This window comes from Mustela nigripes, chromosome 1 (genome assembly GCF_022355385.1).
Source record: "Mustela nigripes isolate SB6536 chromosome 1, MUSNIG.SB6536, whole genome shotgun sequence".
Classification (NCBI taxonomy): Eukaryota; Metazoa; Chordata; class Mammalia; order Carnivora; family Mustelidae; genus Mustela; species Mustela nigripes.
Window position 1 is genome coordinate 257,447,810 of NC_081557.1, and position 19,402 is coordinate 257,467,211.

A 19,402-nucleotide genomic window follows, 5' to 3' on the forward strand; every position below is an offset into this window, starting at 1 on the left:
ATATTTTAAAACTTTCCTATTTATCCTGCCTAAATTTCATGTTCTATCTTTATTAATACTCCTTACCTCTTTTTCCTTCCAATACTTGCCCAGCAAAACCCCAACCTTCATTCTATCCAATTTTCCAGCTATTCTAAAGCAGCACCCAGACATTTAAATTTCTTTTTTTCCCAGCCACATTTAGCGTAATACATTAAGTGGATTAATATTAAGTGGATTCTCACTGCTGTCTCAAAATTGTACTCTATCTTCTAGCAAGTAACTTTCCCACCCCCTGGAGCAATTATTTCACACATTTTTTTCCCTCTGTTCAAATTCCTTCCTTTAACTTCACGTCTTCATCATGTGGAGTATTTAAGCATGCTTCTTACTTCAACTAAGCAAATAATCTTTTTTCTTTTACAATCCAACTCTAATCCCTTTCAAATCCTGTCAGGACTATTACAACATATACCAGAATCCAATCCCTTATCACAAATTACCTGTTACCTACTACTTCATTCAAAACACCACCATCTTTTGCCCATAACTGAACTTTCCAAGTTTCCCCTCTTGTGTCCTATATGATCATTCTTAACGCAACAACGAGTCATCCTTTTATTGTTATTTTATTTTTAAATCTTTTAAAAAGGATTTTATTTGATGGGAGAGACACAGTGAGAGAGGGAACACAGGAAGGGGGAGTGAGAAAGTCAGAAGCAGGCTTCCCACAGAGCAGGGAGCCTGATGTGGGGCTTGTTCCCAGTACCCTGGGGATCATGACCTGAACTGAAGGCAGACGCTTAATGACTGAGCCACCCAGGTGCCCCCAGTCATCTTTCTTTCTTTCTTTCATTTATTTATTTGATAGAGAGAGATCACAAGTAGGCAGAGAGGCAGGCAGAGAGAGAAGGGGAAGCAGGCTCATTTATTTATTTATTTATTTGATAGAGACAGAGAGAGAGATCACAAGTAGGCAGAGAGGCAGGCAGAGAGAGAAGGGGAAGCAGGCTCCCCGCTGAGCAGAGAGCCCGATGCGGGACTCGATCCCAGGACCCTGAGATCATTACCTGAGCCGAAGGCAGTGGCTTAACCCACTGAGCCACCCAGGTGCCCCCCCAGTCATCCTTCTAAATATAAGCCAGACTGCGTACTCTGCTTAAAATCATACTGGTTTATCTCACAATAAAACATTAAGTACTTATCATAACCCCAAGTATCTCACTTATCTCACTATCTACCATTCTTCTTGCATATTCTCCCTCAGAAAAATTCTGGCCTTCTAAGTCTTCCAAGGCCTTTCTCTGAACTTGTTCCTGCTTTTATTTCACCACATAATAGCATGGCTCACTCCATCACTTCCTTCAGACTTCTGCCCAAATGGTATTATATCAGAGAGGCTTTCCTCTTTAGCCCAACATAAAATGACACCAGCTGCATATTTATTTCTTTTCCTTGTTTTATTTTTAGTCCTTAGCACTATGCCCATAGTGTAATATTATATAATAGCATTTCTTTTCAACAGTCCATCTCTGGCCCAGTAGACTATAACTTCCATCAGAACAAGACTTTTGTTGTGTTCGATGTGGGATTCTGCAGGTTTAGAATGGGACCTGATACAATTAAAAGTTCAGTAACTATTTGCTGAGTGAATAAATTTCTAAACATACCTTGTTAGAAGGTCTGAATTCTTGAATCTTTACTTCAGAAAGAATATTCAAGAGGGCATCTGCTGATAAGTCCTGTTTTTTTTAAAGAGTAATTTTATGAACAAACACTTTTAAAAATTCTGAATTCTAAAGCTAAATGCTAAAAAGGTCATTTAGCATACTAAACTATTTGGATGATTTATCATCAGACTATTTAGACCACATCCACTTGTGACATTAGCCCTTATTCTACAAAATACCATTCATAAAGGGTGGGAGGCAGGGTGATGTATATGAAAAATTACTTACTAGTCAACAAACCTGAAATCTTAGTTTTTCCCATAGATTTTTTAAAAAGTGGTTTAAGGGCTGGTTGTATCAGACTGAGTGCTCTGTGATCAGGGACTATTTTGTCATTGTTTTACAAAGTTTCCTGAACAAAGTTATACTGAATAAATAAAATATGTACGTAAATGGAATTCATACCTTTGGAAGCAGAAAAATATTTAAATGGTTCAAGATGAACCTAGATGAATTCAAGACTATCAGATCTATATTCATTATTAAGCTGCTTAGGAAAAACTGAGACATACTGCTTTTGAAGTCACCTACACTCATCACAAAACTGCCACAAATATTTTTATTCTTTTTACAAAAAGAATACCAGACTGAATGGCACTATTTTACCAGACATTTATAGTATATTTTATCATTATACTCCAAAAAGGATTAATTTACAGTAGGCATTTTTATCTGGGTCCAAAACTGCCAGTGTTAATTACGGCTCTGGTTCTTACTTCCCCATTCAGCCTATCTAAAAGGATAGCAATTAATTTGGCTCTATTTTGTATTTGTAAGAAAAAAACCACGAATGCACGTCTGCCTCTCAATTAAAACTGTATTAGACCATTTAGATGTGAGTCAATAAAGATGATGTCTAAGGAAATAGGTAAGATAAGGGTTAAGAAATGTCGATATGGGATAGCACTTTAAATTTCTTGAAATCTGAAGATGTAAGTTATTATCACTAAATAAATCAAAGAAATGTTAACAAAGAGAATCTCTAAGGAATATTTAAAAATTATTATGAAATCCTTCACATTCTGTTTTCGGAATTCTGATTCTTGTAACATAAAAACATATTTTGATGATGTAATTAGCTGGTAGGTCACTGAATTTTTATCTGGTTTTGTATCACTTTCTAGAGCTTTAAGGTTATCTTACCTCTTCTGTAAGTGGAATGCAATAGACTGCAGCATATAGTTTTGCAGCATTCAGAAGAAAACTGAAGTGCCTTTTGAAATTAAAAAGTAAGGCAAAGTGTGAATGTACAGTTTCAAAGATGTTTAATTCACCAAAAACTACAGCCTTTGAAATGTTTAAAAAAGTAATCACAGAACTTTTGATACAGGAATATTTAAAAGTTAGGCAATGAACTTCTGGCTTAGACAAAGAAATTACAGAACCTATAAGAAACATTAGGTATTTATCCTTCTAAGTACAGATATTTAGGAAATGATTGTGACTGCCTGGGGAGAGGAGTGGCAAAAAGGAGAAAAATTAGACTAGCGAAAGAAAATTCATTTTAATTCATAAAAAATTAGAAATTTGGTTTTAAAAAGCATACATTAGGTTCAAATTAAGCAAATGAAGTTTGTTTAAAAACACAAGTAAGGTAAGCTTTACAGGAGAAGCAGTCAGGATAAGGTGACTGGAAGCCTAACATAAATATCACATAAGAAAACTAAATGGGAGTTATTTGTTGATAGGAAGGAGAATGTTTAATTGGAAAACAAACATATAAGTATGGGTGTGTGTGTGTGTGAATGTACAAAAATGTCCATCTAAACATTAACTACTTTGAAAATTAATTTGAGATAATTTAGGGAGACATTTAGTAGTAACAATATTTCCCCCCATTTAACAAAAGTTTCTTAAATAGTGGCTTCATTTAATAGGAAAACATTTGTTGTCATTTTATGGTTTTTGCTTATGGATAAAGCCAGAGAGGTAATACTTTGGTTTCATTTAAGATAAAAATAATGAAATTATTTTACAATTTAAACAAACAGATTCATGTATGTGTGGGGAAGAGGACTGTGGCTGGCTTTGTTGGCCAGACTAATACACTAATTCTTAAGAGTAACAGGGATGCAATAATTTAACATTGCCAGAGCCTGAGGTTTTCACCCTGCAATGTCAACTGGTAAGACAGTTAAGAAATTTACAATAAAGGAGGCATATAAGACTAGATACAAATACTTACAAAGGCTCATTTAAATCAAATTTTATTGGAGAAGGGGGCCTCTTTGGTGATTGCCAAAACAAACCTAACAAAAGATACAAATATTATTTTCATTATAGGGACCTACTAATAAATTATATTAAACATTCCTCTCAACACTTGGTCATACTTACTGCCATCTTTTAATCGTGTGTCTAGAGGAAAACAGTGAAGAAGCTGAAGAGCCTAAAGAAAAAACAATCAATTATAAAAATCGCTACTTAGTATTATCTGAGGTAAAAAAAAAATCAAAATGCATAAAAAGATACACAGTGAAGCCTCTAGCTACCTTTGTACTCTATCTATGTTTCTCTTATCGCCACCCCTCCACATGTGGAATAACCTCTACTATTATTTTTTAATCAACACTTACAGCTGTTTCTTTTCTTTATATCTACAGCAAAATGAATATACATTATTTTATCAATTTTTACACAGACAGTGGCGTATCTTACATACCATTCTGCTCCTTTCAAAGAGTTAATTTAAAATAAACATGAACCAGTAAAAATATACCATACTCTGTATTTTGAAATGATAAATGATATTTGAGATTTGGTTCAAAACCATCTGGGGAGGATATATAGATGAAACAAGATTATCAACAAGACGATAAATGTTAAACCTGGGTGACGGATTTGTGAAAATTATGTGGGGGTTCATTATACTATTTTTTCCACTTCCTATGGTTGAATTTTTCCATAATCAAAAGCTAAAAAAAAAGTACAAAAGGTAAGGACTTAAAAAGAGTCCTTTAGATTTTGAAACAAGGGGTCATTAGTAATTACAGTAAAAATAATTTGAATAGGAGTAAGGAAAGAAGACGCATTTACTGGGTGAGGAAGTAGCAACAGTAAGTATAAGACCACTTTTCTAAGCAGCAGAGACAAGAAGGAAGTGAAAAGCAAGGATAAGTGTAATCAAAAGACTTTTTAGAAAAGATGAACTTACTTTATATTCCAATAGATAAGAGCCTAAAGAGAGGGAGAGACTCAAGAGAGAGTGGAGAACACATTCTAGCAACTGTCAGTAATGGGAGATAAGAGTAACAGCTAATATTTAGCGAGCACTTATGGGCTGGGTTCTGCTCAAAATGCTGTGCATGTATCATTCACTTATTTGATCCTTACACTACCTTATGTACTACGTACCAATTTATTATCCCCATTTTACAAATTAGGAAACAGACACAAAACAGATATAAAATGTGATTTTGGGTATCGGTGGGCAAGGCAAAATCCAACAAAATTTCTTATTCAAAATCTCTACTTTCTCAGTTTCTTGCTTTATTCTGAACAACAAACTTCTTTCAGACTACTGATGAAATGTATTCCTTATTCTCCAGAGGGAAGCCCTATTTTAAACCGACTTTTGCACAAGGACAAGGATCAAGTAAATGTACGACTGACATACCAATCGGTGGCGATTATTAAGTGCACTCTTTTAACATGCAAAGAGAAATCAGTTGTGTGCCCTGCACTTGTTTTCACTTAAGATTCCCAAAGGAAAGAAGAGATGTTTGGTCCAATGACATTAATTTGGTAGCAATTAAATGCCCCAAGGTCATATCTCTTACCTAATGGTTCCCCCCCCCCCCCCCGCCGCAAGATTTTATTTATTTGACAGAGATCACAAGTAGGCAGAGAGGCAGGCAGAGAGAGAGGAGGAAGCAGGCTCCCTGCTCAGCAGAGAGCTCGATGCGGGGCTTGATCCCAGGACCCTGAGATCATGACCTGAGCTGAAGGCAGAGGCTTATTAACCTACTGAGCCACCTAATGTTTTATAATGCATACTTACCTTATGGTTAAAATATTTTTCAAACTTTAATCTTGCTAATTCTACACACTGGGACCAATTTCTAGGTCTTCTGCTAAGTAACTTAATAACTTGGAAACAGCCTTCTAAACTGTGTCCAGTTTGTAACTTCTAGAATGTGAGAAAAAAGAAACCCAAATAAATACATTTCCAATTAAACAAAGAACACCCACCTACCACCCACATCATTCCCAGGAAGTATAAGCTAAAGTTTGAAGTGCCAGCTCGTATGACCTGTGATTTTAATTTTTTCACCAAGAGCTCCTTGTCCCTGCCTTTTTCTTTTCCCTCTTTCTTTCCTTTTTTTGGGGAGGGAGAATGGGAAAAGACAGCACATGAAATTTCAACGGTAGTTTCTTATCTGACAAGTTAGCCTCATGTCTTGCTGGCTGTAAGTTGTTAGTACTAGAGATGTACTTCATATAAGAAGTGCTTATGAGTAACATTTTATACTAAACAGTTGACCTGTTTAGTACAGGAATAAATGTAAGAAAACATCTTTAAAGTTGTCCTCAAGTCTCAGACATTCCTGTCCACTCATGAAATTTTCACTGGAACTCACATCAGTGTTTTTCCAAAAGAGTTTAACAAGCTACTTATTATTTTATTATTATGTTATCTTTCTTAGGTTGAATCATGTGAATTTCTTTTCTGTGGATCAAACATGGTCAAATACTGGCAATTCTGCATAGTTCATACAAACTAAAATGGGGATCATTTCTGACTTGCTAATTTGATTCCTCATGGACTTACTATGTACAATAATGATGCTATACTTTCTTTAAAGAGGTAAAATAAACTCTTTATAGGCAATTTGCAAATAAGATTACACCGACACAGTGTTGGATTATATTAAAATGTATTGATTTTTACCTGTAAGACTTCTTCTGCAGATGGATAAGTTTGCCAAAATTTGTTAAACAATGAAGGCTTGTGGGAAAAGGAACTTTCAAACTATAAAGGAAAAAAAAAGAAAAAAGTTACAAATAGAAGTCTGATTAAAAATCGGAAATACCTTCTTTTCTACTTCAAATAAAAACAAAATAAAGATCTTAATTACCTTATCTCTTGCCCACTGTATAGTATGTTCAATAGCAGCTGGAAAGGATTTTAGAGTACAAAATGGTATTTCCTCTTCTGGGGGATCCCGCTTATTTATAAAATATGACAACAGATAGTTAAGCAATGGCAATTTTTTGTTGACTGAATTTACTTCAGTGTTTTAAGACCATTAAAAATTAAAATGAATTAATAAAATGAATCTAAAATTTTTATATCTTCTTTCTCCTAGGCAAATAAGAGGAAAAGTGAATTCTTGAGACACTTAACCAATTTGCTAACAGCAATGTAACAAAAATCATGAATTTTCTATGACTTATCTGTGCACTTATTTGGTACCATGTGGTACTTACAGCAGGCTCCCATATATATTTCTCCAAGAATCAAGGTAACATTGAAAACTTTGCAATTCCCTACTTTGAAAAGTAATTTAAGAATTCCCCAAACAGTTCTCAGCATACCATGAGTTTCCTTCTCCATGGAGAAAAAAAATTAGCAGCAGGATCGTATGTCCTTGATGCGTGGTGTAAGTCCCTTACAGATCGTGTGTATAAATAAACAACAAATAAAAAAGAATGAAATCTTGCCATTGCAATAACATGGATGGAGCTAGAGAATATTATGCTAAGTGAAATAAATCAGAGAAAGACAAATACTGTATGATTTCACTCATATGTGGAATTTAAGAAATGAAACAAAGAGGAAAAAAAGGGAGGCAAACAAGGAAACAGACTCAATCATAGAGAACAAACTGATGGTTACCAGAGAGGATGGGGGTGCAGAGATGGGTTCAATACGTGTTCGGGATTAAGCAGTGCACTTGGATGTACACAGGATGTTGTATAAAGTGCTACACTGTATACCTGAAACTAGTATTACACTGTATATTAACTAATTGTAATTTAAATAAAAACTTTAAAAAAACCCCCAAAATTTAAAAAAAATTTAAAAAAAAGAACTTTCAAAAAATAAAAGAAACAGCAGATATCTATGTTTCTTATGTAAAAAAAATCTTTAAAAAGACCCATTTTCTTTTTTAAAAAATTTTATTTTTTATTAACATATATTACTAGCCCCAGGGGTACAGGTCTGTAATCGCCAGTTTACAAACTTCATGGCACTCACCATAGCACATACCCTCCCCAATGTCCATAACTCAACCACACCCCCCCACCCCGCCGACAACCCTCAGTTTGTTTTGTGAGATTAAGAGTCTCTTATGGTTCATCTCCCTCCTGATCCCATCTTGTTTCATTTTTTCCTTCCCTCCTCCCCAAACCTCCCACATTGGCTCTCAAATTCTTCATATCAGGAAAAAGACCCATTTTCTATTATAGGGTACATTTGGCTTAGGCTTATTGGTTTAACAAATCTAAAATGACTCACTATATCTCTTTTTACCTAGAGATTTATATTTCAGTTTGTTCATAAGAAATACCAAAAAATATTTTATAAACCAAAGAGGGAAGCCAGAAGAGAATTCCATTTTTTTCTGAATATAAAGTCAGATAGGAAAAGGTCTGGAAAAAATGTGGTAGAATGACAGAATCAAGCATTCCCTATTTTGAAAATCATCTACTATGACCTCAGCCTATCATGATTTTCTCTAACTTCCTTCAAATTAAACTTATATATTTTGTCTACTATAATGTTTTTACTATATAAACTTCTGATTTCATGAGAATTAATGGGAAAACAACTTTTAAATATTTAAAAATTTTACTAAAGCAAACATAACTATTAAAGTGACATTTATACTTGTAAACGAAAAAATACTCTTTCCATTTTACAACTTGGATTGGTCTTTTTTAAAATCCTAATGCCTACAATTGTTTCCTAGGCCAGGGTTTTTCAATTTTGGCAGTGTATCAAAATCACTTGTGGAGGTTAAAAAAAATTACATCTATATGTGTGGTATATACATAGAGAGCTTGATTCTGCCCATGGATCAACTGAGTTTTCAGTAAGATTGTGGATGGGTCAGTCCAAATGCTGTTAGAAAATCAATTAACCACCTCTGAGAAATGAACAGTAAACACAAGAATAAGACTGCAAAAAGGCTATAAACAAAATTTTGATGACTTAACCTCTTTAAAAAAATACCGATGTACATATTTATGCAAATTACTGACAGACTGACCAACAAATTAGGAAAGCTAAATCAAATCTGCTGACTAATGAAGAAAAAAAATGAGATATAAAAATTACGAGATATAAAGAAGAGAGACATTTATTTAAAAATGTCAGTTCACTTACATGACTATTATAGGATTCAGTTAAATGAGGTACAATAACTTCAGTGTGTCCCTTAGTGCCCATTGTTCCAGAATCCAAGAGGGGTCGTAGATTTGCTAAGCAACGGCTATTTGAAAAGGTAACATTTAAGTGAGCAGTAACAATCAATGTAAGCAGGGGACATCTTACCACCTTCTGTTAATCATTTCACACAGTGATCACTTATTGAATGTAATATCAGGGAATAGATACATTACCTCCAAATAATGCATTTATCATTTCTGTCCCCCTCCTCCCACAAATTTTGTTGCTCAACCTATTAATTTTTGTCCTTTTCTTCTTCTATTACTACTACTACTACCACTACTACTAGATTTTGGGCTTCAACTTTTTTTACTCTAGGTTAACTCTTAACTAATGTACTGACCCTTCTTGTCTTGCTTTCTGTTTCTTCTTTGGTTATTTTCTGGCTACAAGTTCTGTCCTACTATATCTTCTCAATGTTCTCTTTACCTCAAACAATATTAACATTCTTTCTTAATATTTATAATACCTATATTCTATATACTTTAATTTCTTAAAGTTTTAATTCTTCCTTCCTCTGCCCAAGATAACAAAACTTTCAAGTACACTCTCCACTGGCAAATTTTTCTGTTAATAAATCTGCTCAAGTCACAAAAAGATGTAAGATAAATTATGTAAGATGTACACATTATAGTCACTCACTCATCTACTTATTTAACGACCATTTACTGAATGACCTATGTTGGGCACTGAGGATAGAGTGATGGGAAAAAAAATGGTCCCTGAAGAAATGATTCAGTGACAAAACAAGTATTAATTAAATAAGTGCATCAGTAAAATTAAGCACTATAATAGAAAAAACAAGAGTGCTGTGAAAGACTGCCATAGGAGGATCTACAGAATTTAGTGGTTAACAAAAGTCTGTTTGCATAAAGATATTTAGGATGAAACTGGAAGGCTGGAAGGAAAAAACAAAAAAACCAAAAAACCGAATCAGGTAGATTTGGGGTTGGGACTTTTAGAACAAGATAAGCATAATTTCTGAGTCTGAAGGAGAGTATGTAGAAGTGTCTGAGGTGAGAAAGTGCTGGATGCCTTATAAGAACTGAAAGAAGGAATGTACAGCTGGGACGAGGGGAGCCAGCGAAGACAGTCAGTTTTAAGCTAGAGTGGTAGACGGATGGCAGACACTCTAGGAGAAACATTTAGGCCATGTAACACTTTTGAATTTTATCCTAGGTATAATGGGAAATCATAAAAAGGACCTGGGCTTGATAACTATAAAAGAAACACAATGAATGTTCAAAAAAATGGGTAACTTTTTAATAAACAGGTGTGGAAAAGAGTGAAAACAAGAAAAAATTTTTATAAACCTGAATTTCAAGAACTTACCTGTCTACGTATCTCCTGGCTTCCACATTATCTAGTGCTGTAATAATTATATCTTGTTTAGTATAGAACTCATCATTGTAAATAGCCTCAGTGGCTGGACATACTTTGTTCAAGTGTGCATCTATCTTTAATTGAGGATTTATTTTCAGGGTTGCATCAGCAGCAGTATAGCTTTTAGGTTTCTAAACAAGTAACAAATAAGATCAGAAGAAATAAATGTTAAGCAGAAAAGCCAGGCCATCACTGAACTTACACATTTTTCATATGAGAGTAATGACATCAGCTTTCATCTTTAGTTTGTGGAAATTACATTCACCATGGTCACATTGCATTTAATAACCCATGTTAGTCTGAATAATTAACACATTCTTAATGGAAACCTAAACAACTTCTATTTTGGCCATGTGCTTTAGGGTTCTTAAAATATCAGTTATTAAAAGTACATTTTTCCTAAGAACCTGGTAAGTGCCTAGAAAAAAATAAGAACATACTCAGTTAATTAGCAATCCTAACTGCAGAAAATAAGCTCTAAGAGGTATGGGAAGTTAACACTTTGGTACTGAAATCATAAATATATTACTATTTCTGGATGAAAATATTTTAAAAACTATTATATATGTTTCAATTTTATAAGAGTTCCCCTGACACATTTTTACTTCTCAGTGCTCTTAAGTATACAAATTGTAAGTTTTGTCAGAACTCAGTAAAATAAACAGGCCTTAAAAGTTCTTCTATAAATACAATGCAGAGTGAATGAATCGTGTGACATACATTTTGGTTCCTGACATACGCTGTTAATTTTTTTTTGTATTTGGACAGGTGAGGGAATTATGCCACCTGCTTTTGTAGTTACTTTTTTGTTAATTACATTCCCTAATTGATCAAGATTATCAATGGGTTGTTGAAAAATAAACTGCAAAAACATTTTTAAAGTGAAAGCAAGTATGTTTCACTGACTAAAATGTTTCTTTTCCTAAATATTTTGAATTCTATAAAAAGACTGAAAACTGGCATTATTTTACAATAAAGAGGACATTAAACAGTAAGATCAAAGAGCAAAAAAATTCTAAGTGCTAAATTTTACCTATTTTGTAATAAAGACTCCAAAAAAGACACTGTCAAATGTGTGAGCTATTAAAACTTTAAATTAGGAAATCTGTAACCTTCGTTTCTAAAGTTAAATATGTAGATACATCTTGATTATATAATGAAAGAAATACTTCCCATGACTCACAACTTAAGATTTTATATCCAAAATCAATATAAAAACCAATTTTTACATTAAAAAATAATTATATATTTGTCGCAAATGTCATTCCTAAGACAGTTTGAGAGAGTCTAATAATACAAAAACACCTTATGCTTGCTCATGCACCATTTTCTATTTATAAAATGGAAACCCTCTTTTTTGTATAACACAACAAATGTTTTAAATTTGAAACAGAGTAGCAACAAACCTGTATGTGGTGAGGACGAAATAGGAACTGTCTATTCAAGTTGGATTTTTCTATCAGGTCAGGATCTGTAACTGTAACCTAATGTCAAGAATAGAAAAAAGCTAACATTAGGTAAGAGAAAAATTTACATCTATTTAGCTTTTCTCAGAAAGACCAAAATAATTCCCACAAGTTATTCTAAATTATTTTAGCTGGTAGAAGTTATAATACAAATATTCCAACGGTTACCAATACTAATATTTTTATACTATGTTCATCTATAATTAATGCTCAGCATGGGAACATGTCAAACAAAACTGCTAAAACTGATGATAATTCATGTTCAAAACTTTTTTCTAATTATTCATAACAAGAGGCTAAAACGTCACCACATTTTAGAAACATGTGATGGACTAGCCATAAAGGAGTTAGCGCTTCTTTCTAAACATATTTATTTTCAATTGCAACGAATTTGGAAAGAATGTCTGCATGTTTCAGTTTGAAAGAACTCTTGCTACATCAGAGGTCTACAAACTACAGTGTAGGCGCCTGCCTGTTTTTATAAATAAATTTTGTTGAAACACTGTCATGCCATTTGTTTTAAGTACAGTCTATGGCTATTTTCATGTTGTAATGGGACAGCGGACTTGTTGTGACAAAGATCCTTGGTTCACAAGCCTAGAATAGCTGCAATCTGGTCCCTTAAGAAGAAGTTTGCAGACATTCTAAGGGATGCAAAATTAAAATAAACGGATCCAAGATAATCTGAAAAGCATGCATTTGTCACTTAGATTAGCATTTGTGTAAGATCTGACTAGGAGCAGTACTGCTAGAAGCCAGTTTATATATCAACTTTATATTGTGTTTGAGTTGTTAGGTATTGACTGATGTTCACATTCACTTTCTTTTAGCTGGTATTACCTGAATACATCAGTTTTTTGGGGGGGTTTGTTTTCAACATCACTATACAATTATGTGTTAGAGTGTCTCTTTAAAATAGGAAACAAAAGGCATCAAATAGAAAATGTCTTTTAACAAAAACCTTATAATCAATATATGATTACTGTGATTACTGATATAAGGCTTTTTTCCTACCTCCCCCATACCACTTTTTTATTCACTCCCTTTTGGGGAAGTCTTAAGTTTTCTTAACTCCAGTCCCCCTCAATCCTTACTAAGTTGGTTTGGAAGTTAACCACCTATTTTTATACGGTTATACTCAAAATTTTCACACACACATGTGACCTAAGCTCTAAAATTAATACAGTATCTTCCTCTCGAATAGAGGATATTTGAACTCTCTCTTTTAATATCAGTGAACATTTTACTTATTTTTAATCATCCCATCCCCAATGTCAATATTTTAATTAAAGCTTAAAAAATCCCAATGTTTATTTATATCTAAGAATGCTGACAAATGCCTCTACTTACCCTTGCTTCAAGCACTGCACATATTATCTAATAGTTCTTTCACTGAGAACCAATAAATGATCATTTTTCATCATTTCACCTGTCAGTTATCTTTACCTCTCTTGAAAAATAATGTAGCTGGGTATAGAAATCCAGGTTGATAATTATTTCCCCCTATAATATTAAGTATAGTATACTATTAAATAGTATATTAATATTAAATAGTATTACTATTAAATAGCATATTAATAGTATATTATAAATAGTATGCTAATTATACTAATAGTATAACTATAATATACTATTATAATATAGCATAGCATAATATACTAATATACTATTAGTGTAATTAGCATACTAATCATAATATACTATTAATATTAATAGTATATTAATAATAATATATTAATAGTATATTAATATTAATTATATAATTGTTATTACTTATATAACTATATTTATATATAAAATAATAATTGTTATTATATAATTAATATTAAATAGTATACTATTTTCTCTCTGAAAATTCTACTACACTTCTGTTGGACTATGCAAATGAATCCTCTTTCATTAAAGAAAGACAGCTTTCGTAAAAAAAAGATAGCTTTCTGGGTTTTTAACGTCTATGCATCAATTCTCATTTCAGTTGTATGTGAATTTTAGGTTCACTGACTACACAAAAAAGTCTTATTTGGTTTTCTGTAAAAATTTTAGTGCTTTCTGTCTCTCATGTTTCTATTCCTTTTTTAAAAAAATTTATTTATTTAACAGACAGTGATCACAAGTAGGGAGAGAGGCAGGCAGAGGCGGGAGGGTGGGGGAAAGCAGGCTCCCGCTGAGCAGAGAGCCTGACACTGGGCTCGATTCCAGGACCCTGAGATCATGACCCCAGTTGAAGGCAGAGGATAAACCCACTGAGCCACCCAGGCGCCCCCCCCCTTTTTAAAAATCTTTGGTCATTTTAAAGTTTATTTTAAAGTTTGCTTGATCTATTACTTGTAGCACTCCTGTAATCTAGTTCGTCTATTTTCATTTAACTTATTATTCTTCCAGGTGGTACTTTTTTTCTCATAGATTGTCACTTTTTATTGTGAATTATCTTGAATGGGTGTTAATTTCTTCGCATAATTCTATGTACTTTCGGTGTTTATTTATCACCACAATGCAGTTCCACATTTGTTATTGTCAGTGCTCTGAAGATTTCAATGGTCTTAACTGTTATATTCATCTCTCTCCTTGAAGTTTTTATAAGATATAATTTTGGATTCTACACACCAGTATGGTACATACTCTTCAATAACAGTTTCTCATGAGTTACTTCCTTTTCTATTTAATGTTTGGGACATATACTCATATACACTTGTGAATAACCACAGCTTTTAGCTCAGAAATTAATTTCTCTCTTGGTTTCTGGAACCTGGGGATATTTCCTTCCTTCTTCCCAGTTAGTCGGGCTACACTTATAAACACTATAAAAGAGAATAATTTATATGGCAAGTCTATGTATTTGCAGGATAGAAATGTGTGCACATTAACTTACTGTGCTTTGTCATCTGAAATCAATAGGATTATTTACTATAGTACCTTTATATGCTGATATGCATTATGAATTTCCAGGAGTTAAGATATTCAGGTGATTCCCAAACTTAGGTAACCAAGATTTCTTAATTCCTTTATTTATTTATTTAATTAGAAATACCTTTTAAAACCACTAGAACGAACAGTGGCTTGTGAAACACAATTTAGGAAATGTTAAGCAGGAAAAATATGTATGTAAGAATATCAGTCTACAACTGTGATAGTTAAGTTTTTAAGTGGAATATGAAGACAATGTTAATATAACTATAAAATACTGTGGGGCGCCTGGGTGGCTCAGTGGGTTAAGCCGCTGCCTTCGGCTCAGGTCATGATCTCAGGGTCCTAGGATCGAGTCCCGCATTGGGCTCTCTGCTCAGCAGGGAGCCTGCTTCCTCCTCTCTCTCTCTGCCTGCCTCTCTGCCTACTTGTAATCTCTCTCTGTCAAATAAATAAATAAATCTTAAAAAAAAATAACTATAAACTGTGAACTAGCATATAAATTTTAGTCATTTCATTACTATTAATCACTATGATAAAATATGAAATTATGACTCTTGGAAGCTAGTTTATATATCAAAGGCAAAACAAATTAGTGAAATATATTCTTATTTAAATATATGACATGGCTTCCCAATTAACTCATATTTATCATCTTAAGAATTTAAACTACACCGAAGTTTTTATTATTCCCTTTTCTTTTGATAATCACTAACTGAAAATTTATCTGAGAACTCTGCCACTTTCTAATGTTAGCTGCTCCCATCTTAAAGATTTATTTAATAATTTGTAAGGAATCTTAACAGAAATAATAACAATTCTAATGTGCTTTATAGTTTGCAAACCCACTTCAAAAGAATTTGATCTTCATAATTACATTATGAGGTAGAAAGTAGAGATATCAGTTTCATAGTATTAGAAAAAGAAATGGAGGAACAGAGAATTAAAAACTATTTTGCCACAAGATCACTAACTTTCAAAAAGTTGTCAGAATAGAATCAGAATCTCCCAATTTCTAGCATATTCTCTCCTCAAAAATTAGTATTTCAGATCTATGCAGTCAAATATAGTACAAAAGCGAGCAGCAACAGAAATATAAACTTAATTCTCAAGGATTTATATCTTACCATTCCTTTTTCTTTGCCTGTACCAACACCAAGTAAAGCAAAGTTTTTTAACATTTCACAGCCTATGGCTCCACATCCCACCTACAGAGGAGGAAAAATGAAATATATCAGATTAAATACAATTAAGATGACTTACTACAAGGAAATTTCATCTTAACTTTCTTCAAATGCCAATTTTTAATATATACATATGATTTCTAAAATAATTTGGACATTGGTGATTCACTTTAGAGTACACAACTAGTTTATTATACTATTTTAATGGTTTCGGTTAAAGGAAAAAAGGTATAAATTAAGTAGGGAAAAGCTTAATATTTACAATTCCTTTAAACAGAAGATATTTTACTATTCTAACAAAAGCAAACAATTGAGCTAATTATTTGTATGAAATAGAAACAAAAACAAAACATCAGTGCAACATTTAGATGAAAAACATTCCTTGTTTATAGATAATCTTCAAAATTCATTTGATGAAGTTACCTACTCTAAGACTTTCCATAGTTCAACAACAGCTATTAATACTCAAAACATTATTTAAAAAACAATTACTACAAAATCAGCAATATTTTCACAACCGATTGTAATAATAAAAACAACCCCATTAATGGCAGGAAAAGGAATTTTATGGTACTGGGGTACCACATCCTGCCAAAGCACTAATTAAGGTTTAAGAAAGACAGATTCTATTTACATCTTCCTTGATTCGGTAAGAAAAAATTTAAATGGTGGAGGGAAAAATCCCATCCCAAATCTAATTTTTAATGTATTTCTAGAAAATCATTTAATTTTCAAAACTTATCATACTCATATTTTAATTCTGAATGTATTAATTCTTTATACTAGGGGTTGGCAAACTTTTTTTTTGGTAAAGGATCAGATAGTAAATATTTTTTGTTTTGTAGGCCATATGGTCTCTTTCGCAACTACTCACCTGTGCTATTATAGCATGAAAGAAGCCACACACAATACATAAATGAGCAAGCTTGGCTGTGTTCCAAATGAAACTTTATTTACAAAAACAGCCAGCAGAATGGATTTGGCTTATCTTAAATTTCTACTGAATGTCTATTCTGTCAGGAATTATACTCACTTAGACTCAAATTTGCTTTAATAAATGAATTTGAGGATACACAATAGCAGTTTGGTTGTACTGTATATTCTCATCATTATTTATACTTACTAAAAAGATATTCAATTTTTGTAGCTTCTGACACAAAGTGTCTCCAATGCAAGCTCGTAAGGCATCATATCTATCTCCTCTGAGGAAAATAACATATACCAAAAACCAGAAAGGCATAAAAACATTATTAAGATTAGTTTCACCAACTTAATGTTAATACCAACTTAATGCTGTACTTTAAATAGAATACTCTGAACTTCCTCCAATCTGAAAGGAAATTATCTTATTTGAAAGACAAATGCCCTATTAAGAAATCAGTTTTTCTTTCTCCATTTAATATCCTATATTCAAATGACTTAAGTAAAGGTGACTTCAGTTTATCTAGAAACGACAATTTTCTAAAGCAGGGATTTTTTTTTTTTTTTTTTTTTTAAATAGAGTGCACGCACACACAAATGGAGGGGATGGACCGAGGGAGAAAGAGAATCTTAAGCAGGCTCCATACCCAACGCGGAGACTGAAGCCAGGCTGGATCTCATGATCTTGAGATCAAGTAAGGGAAAATTTTTTTTAAATATTTATTTATTTATTTGATAGAGGGAGAGACGGAGTATGAACAGGAGGGCTTAAGGGAGAGAGAATCTCAAGCAGACTCCACACTGAATATGGACCTGATGTGGGGCTTGATCTCACAACCCTAAGATCATGACCTGAGCTGAAACCAAGAGTTGGACACTTAACTGACTGTATCACCCAGGCATCCCAGGTAGGGACTTTTAATAAAAGTTCCTAGAGAAGTCTATGGTAGGGCTTTGGAGTTGTCAATGCACTTAAATTGAAGGCAGAACTTTGGGACATGTGAATTTTGGGGGGAATAATCCATAAGCTTCTATCAGATTCTCAGAGCTCTGTGACTCAAAGATGAAGAATGATACAAATAAAAGGTGCAGATAGCAATTGTTTTCATCTATATTTTTTTAAAGATTTTATTTACTTATTGGACAGAGAGAGAGAAAGAGGTCATAAGTAGGCAGAGAGACAGGCAGAGACAGAGGGGAAGCAGGCTCCCTGCTGAGTAGAGAGCTGGATCCCAGGACCCTGAGATCATGACCTGAGCCGAAGGCAGAGGCTTAACCCACTGAGCCAACCAGGCGCCCCTGTTTCCATCTAAATTCGGAATGGTACTTTGAATGCTAACTATTCTCATGGCATATAATTTAAAACTTTATGTTCATTATTTATAAAGTGATAAAGAGATTCTGCATTATTCTGACACTTAAAAATAAGCTCTAAGTAGAGAAAAAAGTAACTGTAGAAGTCAGCAACTTACAGGAAAAGACATCTAAAACAAATGCATATTTGAGCAGAAAATCTTTTAGCCTTGTTGTCTCTTACAAATATTCAACTAAGAAAAATGCAAGAAAAATTTCAGAATTACCGTGGGAGAAACTGTTCACGTTCAGGTTTACCTAGGGTTTCGACAATATCTGCTGCTTCAATGTATAACTTTAAAGTAGAAGATAAAAACACAACTTACTACGTATAAACATTAAATTGCTAAAAAAAAAGAAAAGCAGTTTTTCTCTTCAGTAGTTACGAATAATCATTAAGGAAAACAATGATAAAAATACCAATCCTGAGTAAAACAATACACTAAAAAACAATTTGTTGCTTTTTTTACAATATACATCCCTATATTACTTTATTAAAACAATGGTTAAACTTGAAGAACTGTTAAAAAGATATAATTTGATTCATGTCACTTATCCATCTTAAAAATGATAAATTTTAACAAACCAAAGGAAATTTCACCTCCAAATCTATTTATAATTACATAAAAACTCTGGAAGCCCCATTCAATTTCAGCTACGTTTGAATAAATAATCTGATTACTTTTAGATAAGAAAGTACCTATTCTGTTTTATTTTCCAGTTTGGGTATATTATGTGATTTATAATTACATATAACAGAAGGGAAATGATTTAGGAAGTCACAATTTTAACATTTAAAAAAACACCATGTTAACGTTTATTAAAAAAAGAATTCACTCTCATTTTCATTTAAGTAACTTATGTGGCAAATTTGAACATAACTAAATGGCTGTTTATTATAACAACACAGAATCCATATTAATAACAACTTATATTCCCCATACTGTTAACAGCTGCATCTAAATTAGACATTTACAACTGAACTTGTACTCTGTGTTAAAATAAATCAAGTAATTAAGCAGCAAAACAGAACTATGTGGTACTTTTTAACACATAAATGTTATATTTAAAATGTTACAGCGTTTT

General features: G+C 32.9%; 1 protein-coding gene across 4 annotated transcripts in view; it reads right to left on the bottom strand.

Annotated features, from left to right (window-relative positions):
* The window catches only part of UBA6 (ubiquitin like modifier activating enzyme 6), an 84,065-nt gene that overhangs the window by 13,241 nt on the left and 51,422 nt on the right, over window positions 1-19,402 (bottom strand). For all 4 annotated transcript variants that reach the window (XM_059384766.1, XM_059384775.1, XM_059384785.1 and 1 more), the window contains 13 exons: window positions 18,544-18,611; window positions 17,166-17,244; window positions 15,986-16,066; window positions 11,895-11,972; window positions 10,438-10,619; window positions 9,043-9,148; window positions 6,788-6,877; window positions 6,601-6,681; window positions 5,710-5,838; window positions 4,047-4,098; window positions 3,895-3,958; window positions 2,853-2,922; window positions 1,650-1,721 (listed from right to left, as the gene is read on the bottom strand). In XM_059384766.1, the coding sequence (XP_059240749.1) occupies window positions 1,650-1,721; window positions 2,853-2,922; window positions 3,895-3,958; window positions 4,047-4,098; window positions 5,710-5,838; window positions 6,601-6,681; window positions 6,788-6,877; window positions 9,043-9,148; window positions 10,438-10,619; window positions 11,895-11,972; window positions 15,986-16,066; window positions 17,166-17,244; window positions 18,544-18,611 (1,152 nt within the window). The remainder of the gene's footprint in view (window positions 1-1,649; window positions 1,722-2,852; window positions 2,923-3,894; window positions 3,959-4,046; window positions 4,099-5,709; window positions 5,839-6,600; window positions 6,682-6,787; window positions 6,878-9,042; window positions 9,149-10,437; window positions 10,620-11,894; window positions 11,973-15,985; window positions 16,067-17,165; window positions 17,245-18,543; window positions 18,612-19,402) is intronic.